The sequence below is a fragment of the Phocoena sinus genome, chromosome 16, assembly GCF_008692025.1.
Source record: "Phocoena sinus isolate mPhoSin1 chromosome 16, mPhoSin1.pri, whole genome shotgun sequence".
NCBI classification, from domain to species: Eukaryota; Metazoa; Chordata; class Mammalia; order Artiodactyla; family Phocoenidae; genus Phocoena; species Phocoena sinus.
Window position 1 is genome coordinate 8,492,083 of NC_045778.1, and position 16,755 is coordinate 8,508,837.

Genomic DNA, 16,755 nt, shown 5'->3' on the forward strand with positions numbered 1-16,755 from the left:
GTGTATATTTCCTCATGTCCCAGAATTTTGATGGCTCTCTCTTGCCCATTTTAGCATGTAGATAACTATATTTCTTATCCTAATACCCGAGGTGTTCTATTAGTTACGTAGACCTCCCTCACTGACTTCTATCCCCAACTTAAATATTTCTCATTTCATTCTATCTCCCATCCTCAGCCTCTTTGTTCTGTTCAGTCCAGTTATGTTATTGTCTCTTACGTTCTTTTTTTCTAACATCTTTATTGGAGTATAATTGCTTTACATTGTTGTGTTAGTTTCTGCTGTATAACAAAGTGAATCAGATATATGTATACATACATCCCCATATCCCCTCCCTCTTGCGTCTCCCTCCCACCCTCGTTATCCCACCCCTCTAGGTGGTTGCAAAGCCCCGAGCTGATCTCCCTATGCCCTGCAGCTGCTTCCCACTAGCTATCTATTTTACATTTGGTAGTGTATATATGTCAATGCTACTCTCTCACTTTGTTCCAGCTTACACGTCCCCCTCCCCATGTCCTCAAGTCCATCCTCTACGTCTGTGTCTTTATTCCTGTGCTTCCCCTAGGTTCTTTAGAACCATTTTTTTTAATTCCATATATATGTGTTAGCATATGGCATTTGTTTTTCTTTTTCTGTCTTTTCATCTTGTTTATGGTTTCCTTTGCTGTGCAAAAGCTTTTAAGTTTCATTAGGTCCCATTTGTTTATTTTTGTTTTTATTTCCATTTCTGTAGGAGGCGGGTCAAAAGGATCTTGCTGTGATTTATGTCATAGAGTGTTCTGCCCTATTTTCCTCTAAGAGTTTTATACTGCCTGGCCTTACATTTAGGTCTTTAATCCATTTTGAGTTTATTTTTGTGTATGGTGTTAGGAGGTGTTCTATTTCATACTTTTACATGTAGCTGTCCAGTTTTCCCAGCACCATTTATTGAAGAGGCTGTCTTTTCTCCATTGTATGCTCTTGCCTCTGTTATCAAAGATAAGGTGACCATATGTGTGTGGGTTTACCTCTGGGTTTTCTGTCCTGTTCCATTGATCTATATTTCTATTTTTGTGCCAGTACCATACTGTCTTGATGACTGTAGCTTTGTAATATAGTCTGAAATCAGGGAGCCTGATTCCTCCAGCTCCATTTTTCTTTCTCAAGATTGCTTTGGCTGTTCAGGGTCTTTTGTGTTTCCACACAAATTGTGAAAATTTTTGTTCTAGTTGTGTGGAAGATGCCAGTGGTAGTTTGATAGGGGTTGCATTGAATCTGTAGATTGCTTTGGGTAGTATAGACATTTTCACATTGTTGATTCTTCCAATCCAAGAACATGGTATATCTCTCCATCTATTTGTATCATCTTTAATTTCTTTCATCAGTGTCTTATAGTTTTCTGTGTACAGGTCTTTTGTCTCTTAAGGTAGGATTATTCCTAGGTATTTTATTCTTTTTGTTGCAGTGGTAAATGGGAGTGTTTCCTTAATTTCTCTTTCAAATTTTTCATCATTAGCACATAGGAATGCAAGAGATTTCTCTGCATTAATTTTGTATCCTGCTACTCTGCATATTCATTGATTAGCTCTAGTAGTTTTCTGGTAGCATCTTTAGAATTCTCTATGTATAGTATCATGTCATCTGCAAACAGTGAGAGTTTTACTACTTCTTTTCCAAATTGGACTCCTTTTATTTCTTTTTCTACCCTGATTGCTGTGGCTAAAACTTCCAAAACTATGTTGAATGAGAGTGGTGAGAGTGGGCAACCTTGTCTTGTTCTGATCTTAGAGGAAATGGTTTCAGTTTTTCACCATTGAGAATGATGCTGGCTGTGGGTTTGTCATATATGGCCTTTATTATGTTGAGGTAGGTTCCCTCTATGCTACGTCCTGGAGAGTTTTTATCATAAATGGGTGTTGAATTTTGTCAAAAGCTTTTTGTGCATCTATTGAGATTATTATATGGTTTTCATCCTTCAGTTTGTTAATATGGTGTATCACACTGATTGATTTGCGTATAGTGAAGAATCCTTGCATTCCTGGGATAAACCCCACTTGATCATGGTGTATGATCCTTTTAATGTGCTGTTGGATTCTTTTTGCTAGTATTTTGTTGAGGATTTTTACATCTGTGTTCATCAGAGCTATTGTCCTGTAGTTTTCTTATTTTGTGACATCTTTGTCTGGTTTTGGTGTCAGGGTGATGGTGGCCTCATAGAATGAATTTGGGAGTGTTTCTCCCTCTGCTATATTTTGGAAGAGTTTGAGAAGGATAGGTGTTAGTTCTTCTCTAAATGTTTGATAGAATTCGCCTGTGAAGCCATCTTGCCCTGGGCTTTTGTTTTCTGGAAGATTTTTAATCACAGTTTCAATTTCAGTGCTTGTGATTGGTCTGTTTATATTTTCTATTTCTTCCTGGTTCAGTCTCAGAAGGTTGTGCTTTCCTAAGAATTTGTCCATTTCTTCCAGGTTGTCCATTTTACTGGCATAGAGTTGCTTGTAGTAGTCTCTCAGGATGCTTTGTATTTCTGTGGTGTCTGTTGTAACTTCTCCTTTTTCATTTCTAATTCTCTTGATTTGAGTCTTCTCCCTTTTTTTCTTGGTGGGTCTGACTAATGGTTTATCAATTTTGTTTATCTTCTCATAGAACCAGCTTTCAGTTTTATTGATCTTTGCTATTGTTTCCTTCATTTCTTTTTCATTTATTTCTGATCTGATCTTTATGACTTCTTTCCTTCTGCTAACTTTGGGGTTTTTTTGTTTTTCTTTCCGTAACTGCTTTAGGGGTAAGGTTAGGTTGTTTATTAGAGACTTTTCTTGTATCTTGAGGTAGGATTGTCTTGCTATAAACTTCCCTCTTAGAACTGCTCTTGCTGCATCCCATAGGTTTTGGGTCATCTTGTTTTCATTGTCATTTGTTTCTAGGTATTTTTTGATTTCCTCTTTGATTTCTTCAGTGATCTCTTGATTTTTTAGTAGTGTATTGTTTAGCTCCCATGTGTTTGTATTTTTACAGTTTTTTTTCCTATAATTGATATCTAGTCTCATAGCGTTGTGGTTGGAAAAGATACTTGATACGATTTCAATTTTCTTAAATTTACCAAGGCTTGATTTGTGACCCAAGATGTGATATATCCCGTAGAAAGTTCCATGAGCCCTTGAAAAGAAAGTGTATTCTATTGTTTTTGGATGGAATGTCGTATAAATATCAGTTAAGTCCATCTTGTTTAATGTATCATTTAAAGCTTGTGTTTCCGTATTTATTTTCATTTTGGATGATCTGTCCATGGGTGAAAGTGGGGTGTTAAAGTCCCCTACTATGATTGTGTTACTGTCGATTTCCCCTTTTATGGCTGTTAGCATTTGCCTTATGTATTGAGGTGCTCCTATGTTGGGTGCATAAGTATTTACAATTGTGATATCTTCTTCTTGGATTGATCCCTTGATCATTATGTAGTGTCCTTCTTTGTCTCTTGTAATAGTCTTTATTTTAAAGTCTATTTTGTCTGATATGAGAACTGCTACTCCAGCTTTCTTTTGATTTCCATTTGCATGGAATATCTTTTTCCATTCCCTCCCTTTCAGCCTGTATGTGTCCCTAGGTCTGAAATGGGTCTCTTTTAGACAGCATATGTACAGGTCTTTTTTTTTTATCCATTCAGCCAGTCTTTGTCTTTTGGTTGGGGCATTTAATCCATTTACATTTAAGGTAATTATTGATATGTATGTTTGTATTACCATATTCTTAATTGTTTGGGGTTTGTTATTGTAGGTCTTTTCCTTCTCTTCTGTTTCCTGTCTAGAGAAGTTCCTTTAGCATTTGTTGTAAAGCTGGTTTGGTGGTGCTGAATTCTCTTAACTTTTGCTTATCTGTAAAGGTTTTAATTTCTCTGTCGAGTTGGAATGAGATCCTTGCTGGGTAGAGTAACCTTGGTTGTAGGTTTTTCCCTTTCCTCACTTTAAATATGTCCTCCCACTCCCTTCTGACTTGCAGGGTTTCTGTTGAAAGCTCAGCCGTTAACCTTATGGGGATTCCCTTGTATGTTATTTGTTGCTTTTCCCTTGCTGCCTTTAGTATGTTTTCTTTGTATTTAATTTTTGATAGTTTGATTAATATGTGTCTTGGCCTGTTTCTCTTTGGGTTTATCCTGTATGGGCTCTCTGTGCTTCCTGGACTTGATTGACTATTTCCTTTCCCATGTTAGGGAAGTTTTTGACTATAATCTCTTCAAATATTTTCTCAGACCCATTCTTTTTCTCTTCTTCTGGAACCCCTATAGTTCAAATGTTGGTGTGTTGAATGTTGTCCCCGAGGTCTCTGAGACTGTCCTCAATTCTTTTCTTTCTTTATTCTGCTCCCTGGCACTTATTTCCACCATTTTACCTTCCAGCTCACTTATCCATTCTTCTGCCTCGGCTATTCTGTTATTGATTCCTTCTAGAGTATTTTTAATTTCCGTAATTTGTTGTTCATCACTGTTTGTTTGCTCTTTAGTTCTTCTAGATCCTTGTTAAATGTTCCTTGTATTTTCTCCATTCTATTTCCGAGTTTTGGGATCATCTTTCCTATCATTACTCTGAATTCTTTTCTAGGTAGGTTGCCTATTTTGTCTTCATTTATTTGGTCTTGTAGGATTTTACTTTGCTCCTTCGTCTGTAACATATTTTTCTTTTCGTTTCCTTTTTTTTTTTTTGATGGGTGGTGCTGTATTCCTGTCTTACTGGTTGTTTGGCCTGAGACATCCAGCACTGGAATTTGCAGGCAGTTAGATAGAGCCAGGTCTTGGTGCTGAGATGAGGACCTCTGGGAGGCCTCACTCTGATTGATATTCCCTGGAGTCTGAGGTTCTCTGTTAGTCCAGCGGTTTGGACTTGGAGTTCCCACCACAGGAGTTTGGACCCGACCTCCGGCCTGGGACTCAAAATCCCGCAAGCTTCGTGGTGCAGTAAAAAACAAAACAAAACAAAAAAAAACAGAAAAGGAAGAAAGAAAGAAGAAAAGGAGCAGTAAAATATCAAAGAATAAAAAACAAAATAAAATTAGGAAGATAAAAAGTATATTAGGAAAAATAAAACTATAATCGAAACAACTGCAGCCAGGTAAAATAAAACCAGAACAGAAAAAAAACAGGTGGGGGGTGGGGGTGGCAACACACCAAAAGGAGAGATCACTAACAAAGTGTAAAGAATAAAATAAAATTAGAAAAATAAAAGATTTATTGGGAAAAATAAAAATATAAAAGAATCAACAACAGTGGATCAACCAGGTAAAGCAAGAACCCCAATCTGAAAGAGGAAAAAAACAAAAAAGCCTTGGCTATAGGGATGGGGTTTAGGCGGTGGGTGGAACGTAGGCAGGGGTGGGGTTTTGGGTGAGCCGGGGCCTCTGCTTAGGACCTGCGCAGAAGTGGAGAGGCAGCATGTGGAAAGGAGGGTCTCCGGAGTGTGCAGTTCTGGCGTTTGGAGGTAGGGCCCTGAGTGAGGGTGTGTGGGTGGAGTTTAGGGCCAGCACGTTGGAGGGGGTCTCCGAGTACAGAGGTGGGGCCGTGGGTGGCAGTGTAGGGGCGGGGCTTGGGCTCTGAGCAGCAGGAGGGAGGCTCCGAGGGCAGAGGATTAGGTCCCAGCAGCCTCCCGGGTGCCTAGGTGGACAGGGAAAGCACTGGCCCCGTTCCCCTTCGTGCCCCTCCCCCACTGTCTCCCCCGTAGCCACTGGGGTGCCAGCCACCCTTCAGGGGTGCCAGCCCCGGAGGTCTGGCCTTTACTTTTGCTCCCCCTTCCCCACCTCCCACTCCCTCAGGACCCACGCGGCTGCAGGGGGCCTCGGTGGGCAGAGGATCAGGCCCGGGGATCTCAGCAGGTTCCTGGGGGGTCCAAGTGGGCAGGGGAAACCTGGCCACGCTCCCTTTTGATCCTCTGCCCTCCCAGTGGCTCCCCAGTTTCCCCCTTCGGGCCTGGGATCCCTTCCCCTCAGGGACGCTAGTCCCGTCCCGCCGCCACTTCTCCTCCCCCTTCACTCCCCCCGCACCCCGCGTCCTACCCGGTCGCTGGGGGTTCCTCCCGTCCCCTCAGGTGACCGTGGTCCCCCACTGGGGCCTGGTAGATGCCCTAGTTGCGCGGAGACGCGAATTCTGCGTCCTCCTAGTATGCCGTCTTGACTCCGCCCCTCATATTCTTTTGCTTGCTCTTTTCTGCTGTTTTTATTAAATACTAAAACAACCTAGTATTCTCTTAGTCATTTCTCAAATCTTTTCTTCGTTTATTGAGAAAATTATATTTCTTAATATAAATATACGATATTTACATAAATATTTTCTTCAGTTTAATGCATCTAATGATCTCCTTCATTGTTATTTATTCAGTATTAGCTGAATAAATCAGCAGCATTAGCTTTAGATTATACACATATTGTTTATAATGTGTGTGTGTGTGTTTTCTTTAGTTACTTCGTATGTGGGTCTCTTTCCCCCGATGAGAATATAGTTCAGGTTCAGGGCCACAATTTTGATTACTTTTGTCATCCTTATTGTACAGCTCTGGACACCAGGAAACTCTCTATTTCTTATTTATTGATACAGGTAAGAATAGAGAAGGAGATCATTTTGGGAGGTGGAGATATTTCATAATGAAAGGAATAGCTGTGATATTGGAGGGTGGTACCAGGCACCAAGCACTAGGAAACCAAGGAAAACAAATTAGAATTGGGCATAGAAATGAACAAAAAGGATTCCATATACCAGAATTGCCTATTCAAGAATTTGGCTCAGGGCTAGACCTGTTTTTCTAGAAACATTCCATCAGTGTTTGTAAAATGAATGATCAGTTATTTGATTGGCTGATGGATGGATGGAAGGATGGATGGGTAACTGAGTTACAGAGTTATAGAATTTTCACTTAGGTTATTGAAGGAGCATTGTCCACATAACTAGTTAACAAAATTACTGTTTGTTCCATGAGCAGATTACATGAAAAAAAATTCAGTTTTGTTTTCTAAGTGTGTTTCAATCACTATGGTTTGGTTACAACTAAGAGTAATAAGCAGCTATCTTAGTACTCACGTCTAATAAGTATGCTAGAAAATCATCATCCTTTAACTTCTGGGCCAGCCATTGGGTGTCCTACAGTCAGTGTTTTCTTTGAAGCACATCACTCATAAATGAGGCATCTGTACCTCTGCATCCAGCTTGTACTGGTCCAAATTCATACTGTGTAGGGGGGAGACAAGCATAATTGGAGCAAAGGCTAAAAGGTGAGGTAGTGAAATTAGTATTCTTACCCCATGAAGACTACCCTTTCAAAGGAGAAAGGGAGTTGTTTGGCACTAAAACAGCAGGCCAATATGAAAGGTATTGAAGTATATAGCACTGGATCTCGGCTTTTAAGTTATTGGGGCTAAAGGAAGGAGAAATGATTCTTGGAACCAGAAAAGCTTGAGACTGTGGGCAGTTTTAGGACAGAAGCTACAGGTGTCTTTTCTCCAATGTGTTCCCTCTCCTGGAGACTTTGACAGCCAACTTGTGTCCTGACAACTCTGTGGGTGGGAGTGTGGGAGAGGCCTGTCACCTACTGCATGTCTTAGTACCTATGGGGTGTGTGTGTGTGTGTGTGTGTGTGTGTGTGTGTGTTTGAGAGAGAGAGACATTGAGAAACAATAGGAAAGAGACAAAGAAACAGCAGGAAAGAAGAGAGTGGCCAGGAAGTCAGGAATAAGGAAATGACTTGAAATAGCCATTTAGTCATTTGGGCACTTGGACAACTAAGAGTCAGTGACACACCTGCCCACTTGTTTCAGCCCCATCCAGGGCTCAGGGCTCTTCTACCATCCCTACATCTATGTGCAGAAGATGAATCTGCTTTAGAAAAACTGGGAGAAAATGTCCTCTTTTGCTCACCCAGGTTGTCTGTTCCTCAGTGCCTTCCCAATCTACTTTAAGAAGCTAGCAGAGTATGGGGGAAATCAGGCAGTTTAAGGAGTATGTCATGAATAGAAAAAAGGAGTGAGAGTCCAAGAAATATTATCCACGTTCCCCAATTAGTGAAAAATGTAAAGAACTAGCATTTCTTTTTATTCTTCTTTCCCCACTACCACATATTTTGGGCTGCAATGATCTGTCACTAAGCCAAGGACAGTGCTGGTGTCAAAACAACTTTGACCCTTTAGCATGAATGAGTACACAAGCCAGGCAGTATGTCTGAGGCAGAGTCCTAGGAATTCCTGCGTATTTATTCACCTCTCAGGTTTAGCTCGTTTCTTTACCTCCCTTCCACAAAATATCTATACTCATGTTGTAAATAGGCAAGACCAAGGTAGTCACACTGCCATTAGCTAAGTGGCACAGCAAAGGACATCATTTCCAGTCTGTTGGCTGACTTCAAAGAACCCACCCTATCTAGTTCTGAAGGGTTTTAGGGTCAGAGCGTACTTTGTGTTCTTAGGATTTTTAAAGTTTAGGCTTTATTCATTCTCTCTCTCTCTTTCTCTCTTTCCCTCTTCCCCACCCCCCCTTGCCCCTCACCCTTCCCAAAGTAACCTGTTAGTGTCTGACACCCCACACCAGATCATTGCGGATTACAAATTAAGTTGCCAGTTTCTCTAGGAATAAAGGACTACATGCAATAGTGGAATTTCTAAATAGGTTATGATCGCAGCATGATTAAGTTAAATGTTTGCTTCATAAATTTCTTCATAAAATATGCTTTTAAATTCTATCTCTGATTATGACAGAAGTCAAATTTGTTCTCAGTGGGCTTAGTAGTTGATTCTATATCCTTCTTGCTGTCCACAAAATGTTTCTTAGTATCACATGAGAATTGTATTCTTCTGACAAGTGTATTATATTACATTAATAATTGTATCATACTGTAAAATTACTGATGGCTTCTTAATATGCTTCAGGTTAACGTGGTAGTTCCTGACTCTCCCTTTGCATTTGTGGTGTATAGTGTCACCTAATGGTCAGAAGGTTCAGTGCGTGATTGCATTTCTGTAGATGGCGCTCTCAGTCAAAGCAAGCTCTAGGAGAGCATGGCATTTTCTCCTTTGCCTTTTTGTCTGCTTATTTCTTGTGTGGGGCCGGTTCAACATTTATGATTGTTTGGGGAGCTCCTGGCTTAACCCCATCGGACAGGGATTTAATAGTCTCTATGTTGTCATAATTCAAACAAAATAGTTGTTTTTTTCTGGTGTTCCCTTAGCAGTTGTATTTCAAGGAATTTCAGCATCCCGCATAAAATATATTCCTATATGTATTTTGTAAACTTTAAATTTGGGACATACTATGCTATGCATGTTGCTGCTGCTTTAATAGCATTCCCTGTATGAAATCTTAACATCTGGAATTACCAGGGCATTTTTTGAAATTTTTATAATTTTTACAAAAAGTTTTATAAAATTTATAGTTTTATAAATTGTTTTCTTTGTATCAGTTTTTTTAAGTTTAAATGCTTCCCAGAATTTTCAAATCTCAAAGAATGCTTTTAGTATTTCTTACCAGAAGAGGTATAGTAGAAACCTAGGTTCTTGCCAAAATTCTTAATCAAGTACATATGTTACTTTTATTAGATATTTAAGAGCAATCAACTTGTACCTGCAGTCTAAGTGTGGGTTTTGTATATTTAGAAAGATGTGACCATCAAGTACTCTCTGATCTGGGAGGCATAGTAAAAATTCCATATTTAAGACATTTTTTTCTCTTCTCTCTGTGTGGTGGCCAATGAAGCATATTGCTTGAAACATGCCTTGTAATTTTACTGGATCCAGCTGTGCATGTTTTGGTGCATAAATACACTCTGCATTTGGAGTTCCAGTGGAGAGGAGAACACAGCTTCTTTTCCTTTCTTGTGTGACTGCAGATGTCATTGGCATTTGAAATTACAAATGCCTGTGTGTTCATGTTTTAATTGCCTCTTAGAAGGCATAAGCACAGTCTTTTTTGAACAGGTTTCCTGAATTAATTGGAGCATTAAAGGCACGAGAGAGGGAAGTCTTATATGAGTCCTGTATATCCTGTGTATAAGTGGAGGACACCAGAAGTGCTGTAGTGCAGTCCTATTATACATGCAGCCATATCTCATTTCACATTATTTTCTAATTACTATGCTGTGTTTCTGTCTTGACATCCTCTTAGGAGGTGGAAACCATCCCCTGCTGGTACCCTATGATACACTGACGGCCAAAGAGAAAGCCAAGGATAGGGAAAAAGCACAGGACATCCTCAAGTTCCTGCAGATCAATGGCTATGCTGTATCCAGGTAAAAGCACACCTACTCCAGTCACACATTCTCGTTATAAGACTGAATATTTAAATATCCCTGTCAGATTTAAGGCTGAAAATGAACTCAGTGATCTCTTTAAATCTTAGAGCTACTGTTTAGTATGTTCAAAATATACGTGTCAGAAACATTAATGCCCTTAGCTGTTGTGCCACATAATTGAGTTCCTTACACTTCTTATGTTAAGTCCCCATCCATCATTTAGGCAAAATCCCTAGGCAAAAATGATACTCTATTTTTCTAAATGCAACATTTTATTACATAGTAATAGTTATTTAGTACAGTTTTATATCAGGTGCAAAGTATTTTTTATAAATTAAATCTTTTTTGTTTTTAGCTACAAGAATATTAGCTAACCTTGCAAATTTATCTATATCTGTGTGTGTGTATATATACACATCTATATATTGCTATATGTAACATGTTAAATATACTTCTCTATATATAGGTATTTAACAAAATATATTTCGTTTTTACCTTACCTTCTCACAGTCTTTGTAGATGATGGTTTCCATTTTTCCTTTTTGCTGTTCTAGAGGATTCAAGGACCTGGAATTGGACACTCCTTCTATTGAGAAACGATTTGCCTATAGTTTCCTTCAGCAACTCATTCGCTATGTGGACGAAGCCCACCAGTATATCCTGGAGTTTGGTAGGTACCATAGTCCTATTACTAACAGCCCAGTTTTTGTTATTCTTAACATTTACAACATCAGGAGATAGAACAGCATAGACTACTGTGATGCTTGTGTGCTTCCGGATGGTATAAACACTTTCTATCCATCATAATACTAATTTGAGTCTAAAAGTCAATAGGCAAACTCATTTTTAAGGATGGGTAAATTTTGAGAACTTAAAAAAAATCTAACATGTAATACTTTTCTCCTTAAAATGTTTATTGGCATTGATTTTTCATTTTGAAAGATACATTGGATGGACATCAGATTTTAAGGTACACTTAAATCTTTCCTAATGAAATTAATTTCTCTGCTCTTAAAAAAATCTAAACTAAAACTCTGGATTCTCCAAATGTCTAGACAATGTAAAGGCCTTGAGTTTAGCCTGTGCAGCGTTACACATTTATATTAGAGTATCTGCAATACAGAATACTTGATTATTCTCTTAGAGCGAAAGGAAAAACCTCTTCCCCATCTGGCTCAGTGCCATTTAAGTACAAAAAGAACTCCTTATTTTAAATCTAAGATTCAGAACAGATCATCAAGACAGCCTCCTCTCACCTCTCTTATTTTGTGTTTATCCTCAGCATTGTTGAATTAAAATTCAAGTTGTCAATTACTCACCTTTGTGTCAGATCCCCTTCCAGCCACTGGTTGGTATTAGGATATAAAGGAGTAGAGTTTGGTCCTTTTTGAAAGGCATCTTCTCGTTTTCTTTTCCAGTTTTAAAGTTCTCTTTCTGGTTTTGTTTTGGTTTTTTAACCCTCATTCTTTCTGTTTTCAGCCCCTTTCCTTGGGGCCCGTAGTCCTAGATCCCTTAGTGATACATCAGCAACAAACCCCTCCTAACCAAGGGCTCTTTTTGCTGCTGTTTTCTTAGGATTTATATTAGTTTTCAGCACAGCATCAGATTAACGTTTATAGGAATTCGAGCTCTGGTATTTTCTTGTTCCTGGCCCCTGGATCCCCAATGTGATTAGAGATTTTCTACTTGAGCATCGTTCTCTTAAAGAACCTCCCTCTTCTTCCACCTGCCTCTTTAGCTACAGTACAAATGCTATATTTTTCCTCTCTTAATCATCTTTTTCATAAAGGCCAATTATACAAACTAATCTATAATATGCAGTCTCTTTGTAACTCATCCAACAATATATTTTTTTAAATATGATAGTCACCTTGACTAGTAGCCAAATTAGTCTGAATGAAATTTGACCAAAGAACAAGCATGAGGCCATGGTGAACTTTTGAAGCTTTTATGCACAAAGTTAAGTGTTGACATTTCTAATCCACATTTAAAAGTATCTGTATGAGTAGCAGCTCTGGGATCCAGCCTTTTTTTTTTTTTTTTTTTTTTTTTTGATGAGAGGAGAAGAGGGAATGAAGAGTGATCGTTTGGAAAGGGAATAAGCAAAGTTTTTGCTTATGTATGGGTAGCAGAAACAGAACTTTGAAGGGTAAAATGTGTTTAGGCTTCGCTTTATTCACATTATATTCAAGTTTCTGAATAAACCTTCTAGGACAGCATTTGTGTGTAAGGAGTGGTGAGAAGCTAACTACAGGGCAGATTCACCCACTTCACACATTTCTTTCTTTCTATAGGATAGAGAAGGTACTATGAACAGAATTCTGGGGAGAAATAAGGTTAGATTAATATAGAGCCCAACAAAATTAGTTTTTTTTTTTACAATTGCTGCTGTTACCTCTTCCATTTTCAGGTGGCTTTGGCAGGGCAAATTATGTACAAGAATTCTGTCAAGAGGAGAAGCAGAGTTGAGATTGTCTACATGATCATTTGTTTTCATTTTCATTTTTCATTATTACTAAAACCCAAAATTTCTGTAATACCGTCTTCTTTCATCTTACACTTTATTGCCTTTGCAACACATCTTTAATATATTCATTCTTAAACATAGGCTCATGGTGATGGTAAGAATATGCCTGTGCCTTTTTTGAAGTTTTGTATTACATCACAGATCATACTCTCTCCAGATCTTTTCACATTTTCTACAGAGGCATTTTTGTTAAAATATATAATGAAAGGAAAGATATTTCCTATTTAGTTCTTTGAAATATTAGCAGATTTAGATAGGTACAAATTTCTGTCTCAATAACGTTTATATGAGAAGGTCCCTTAGGTGGATCCAGCCATTCTGCATAATATGCTTGAGAGAGATTTAGTGCAAAAGTGATTTAAAAGAAATTGAGGGCTTCCCTGGTGGCGCAGTGGTTGAGAGTCCGCCTGCCAATGCAGGGGACACGGGTTCGTGCCCCGGTCTGGGAGGATCCCACATGCCGCGGAGCGGCTGGGCCCGTGAGCCATGGCCGCTGAGCCTGCGCGTCCGGAGCCTGTGCTCCGCAACAGGAGAGGCCACAACAGTGAGAGGCCCGCATACCGCAAAAAAAAAAAAAAAAAAAAAAAAAGAAATTGAAATTCACGAGCATTGAAAAGCCATTATTTTCTTTTACTTATTCATCGGAAGAGCACTGTCTGATTTTACAAAGTATTAGCTAAGTTCTCTAAAAGTTATCCTGAATTTATGCTTAAGATTTAATAAAGTGTATTTCAAATTGTTTTTATTTCTATGGACAAGAGAACTTTTTCAAGCAAAAGTCAGTTTGATTCTTATAAAATATGGAAACTCTGCTTACAGATTTTACACTGAAACCTTATATCCAGTTCTGAAATTCTTAGCTCTCCAATCTGTTCTGCATAGCATCGTGGTTATTATAGTTTATTGCTACCTCTTCTATATGTATGAAACCTCCTTTATATGCATGAGGGAGGTAGGAAAGGCCACCTTCTAAGCTAAACATATTCAGTCAATCAGTTCTTAACCTTGAACTCATTTTCTACACCATGGGGGAAATTCAGGGCTTTTTGCTTTGCTTATGAAAATTATCTTTTGACACTGGTGAACTTTTATTCTTTAGCAGAATGTTAATTTTCCAACCTAGTATTACAGCTGTGGTCCTCCCCCTCATCACAGGCACTGGCTTCCTGAAATTTTTCCATTGGTATATTAATATTAAAGGCTGTAACTTGCAGTCACACCAAGAAGTCACTATCTTTATTTAGAGGTCCGTGTTAACATCTAACAAATTACGTTTACTTATTTTCCACTCACTTTTCTCACCCCAGGGAGCTTCTTTCTTACTGAAAGAGAATGTGGGATTTTCCTGCTAAAAATGTGGGATTTTTACTTTATTCCAGTTTCCTCCCTACTTGTCAATCAGATCTCAAAGCTACACCAGTATGTTTGTGCTTGTAACCACATGTATGGGCTGTCTCAAGAGCTTTTTTATTTTGATTTGGGTATGTTTTTAATCTTTTTTTAAATTACACAACTGAAGTTAGCCTTTATATTTTTGTATTCAGTTTAGTGGGGTAACGCATTTAGCAATGTGTTCTAAACTTAGCATTTAGGGTGAATATCTTGCAATGTTTGAAGTGCAACATGTACCTAAAAACTCTTCATGTCTACAGATGGTGGCAGCAGAAGCAAAGGAGAACATTTCCCTTATGAACAAGAAATCAAGTTCTTTGCTAAAGTACAGTATACAATCCGTCCTGTATTTCCTTCAATATGTGTGTTTACCAAATATACTCTTTAGATCGTTGCCTCTTTATGGAATGCACTTGTCTACAAATGTGAATTCTACTCTAACTAAATATTCTGTGGCATGAAAATAACTGCATGAATCACGTGGGATAAATGTGCTCCCAGCACCTTTGGTCATGCTTTAACTTGCTCTGCTCTCCGTATTGTATTTCTCAAATGACCTTGCCCTCTGTGAAGTCTGACTCAAAGTTCTCTTTTTTGGCTTTATCATATGACATAAAGGAGAAACATCTATTTCCTAACATTTGAATATTCTGATTTAAAATTTTTAGATGAATATTTCTTTGTTATAGAGGAAAACCATGAGTTAATTTATCAGTGGGTATAAGAACCTATACTATAGAATCCTTGTGGGACCTGAATCCTACTCAGAAGAGGAAAACTGAGGCTCAGAGAGGATCAATTGTTCATATTTAGTGTATATCCCATGATTTTTATTTATTCCGTTTAATACGAATTTATCAAGAACTTGCTGTGTGCACACTCCAGCCGGTACGGGAAGGAGATGAAGAGTTGCAAAGTGTCCACATTGGGTCCATTCACGTACTCAGTGTTTACTCTGAGCCTAGTCTGTGCCATGCATGGATTTATGTCCTGGAGATTCACTATCACAAAGACAGAATGCCCTTGGGAAGCTTTCCTATTTACAATATGTTTTAGTTAACCTGAAGACCTAATGATTTCCGTCCATTTCCTCTCAAAGTACTTGCATTTGGTGGTTATAGGTCATTTACAAAATGACATGTTATTTTGACTGATTAATATTTGGTTTCTATTATATGTTTTCAGAATTGTACCCTTTACTGTAAGGGAGATTTCTCTTGTCTTTTCTTTCCACTCAGTATTGCACCCCAAATCTGTATCAGTCCTCTGAAGTCTGTCTTGGGCTGCACATTGCTGGTTATCTGTTCTGCTAGGATGTAATCGCCCTTGAGAACCAGTGATCAGAAGTGCTTGTATTCATGGCCTCTAATCACACGTTTAAAATACATTCTTGTATTTCATTGCCTGTGTACTCAGCGCCCCTAGTGATTTTGTTTGCAGATGCATGCCTAATGTGGCTTAATTTCTACTAAGTCTCTGATTCACTCATTCACATATTTATTGAGTACCTACTATATGTCAGTCATTAAGTTCAGGCAGTGTCACCACTTCCTAGGAAGATCACCAAAAGCTTTTGTATTCCTATTATTAAAAAATATACCTACCTTGTAGGGGAAAAAATGTATTTAGACAGGCTTGAGTCTAAATACTGGTAATGCCATTTATTATTACTTTTTTCATTTATTTATTCAACAGATATTTATCTAGCGCTTGCTACAGGCTTGCAACAAGGTCCTAAGCGCTGGTGCATCAGTGGTAAATGAAACAGAACAAGCAGTAGTCATAGAGGCCAGGAGAGGACTTTAATGGGAAACAAACACAGAAATGTTTCTTTTCTTTCTCTTGTGTGCCTTAGAGACTCTTAGGGAGAGAGACTAACCCAAAAAATCATACATATAAAATATAAAATTGCAAATGATGTTCAAAGACCAGAGGATGCAGGGAGTTTATCTAGTTGACAGGCCAGCAAAGGCTTATCTGATGAAGTGCCACTACACTGAGGCCTGCAGGAGGAGTGAAGTGAGTAGGTTATGGGGTGTGGGGAGAGCATCTCAGACAGAGTGAATGGCAGGTACAAAGCATGTGGACGGAGGAGGGGGAGGAATTGGCCAACAGCCATCAGGATTAGAGGGCAGAATCGGGAGGTGGGCTTTGACAGAGGCCAGGTAAGAGCTTTGTGCAGGTAGGTAAGTGGCAATGTGACTCTTGAGTAAATCATTCACTTTCTACATCTCAATTTAATACCTAGAAATCAGGGATGATGGCACCTACCGTACAGAGTGGTTACTGGGATACATGAAATGATAGCATATCAGTTACAATCCTCAGACATGGTAGAGACTCAGTAGAAGGTCATCACTGATTATTTCTGAACCTTTCAGGCACGGAACTGCATGATGTGAAAATATTAAGACTGTTTCATTTTGAGAAAATATTGAGACTAATTTCAAACCATTGAAAATCTGATGTGTTTTTTTTTTTACAATTACACACACACACGCACACACATAGGGACTGGAGACAGCAGAGTGAGACTTACGAGAGGCGTACTTTGAAATGGTGCTGACTGGCATGGCTGTGGATATTGGGGACTTACTGCATGTGGAC

General features: G+C 38.8%; 1 protein-coding gene across 1 annotated transcript in view; it reads left to right on the plus strand.

The window, feature by feature from the left end:
- The window catches only part of RYR2 (ryanodine receptor 2), a 644,069-nt gene that overhangs the window by 470,160 nt on the left and 157,154 nt on the right, over positions 1 to 16,755 (plus strand). Inside the window, 3 exon segments of the mRNA XM_032609082.1 lie at positions 10,103 to 10,226; positions 10,784 to 10,899; positions 14,409 to 14,473. Coding sequence (XP_032464973.1) covers positions 10,103 to 10,226; positions 10,784 to 10,899; positions 14,409 to 14,473 — 305 coding nt within the window.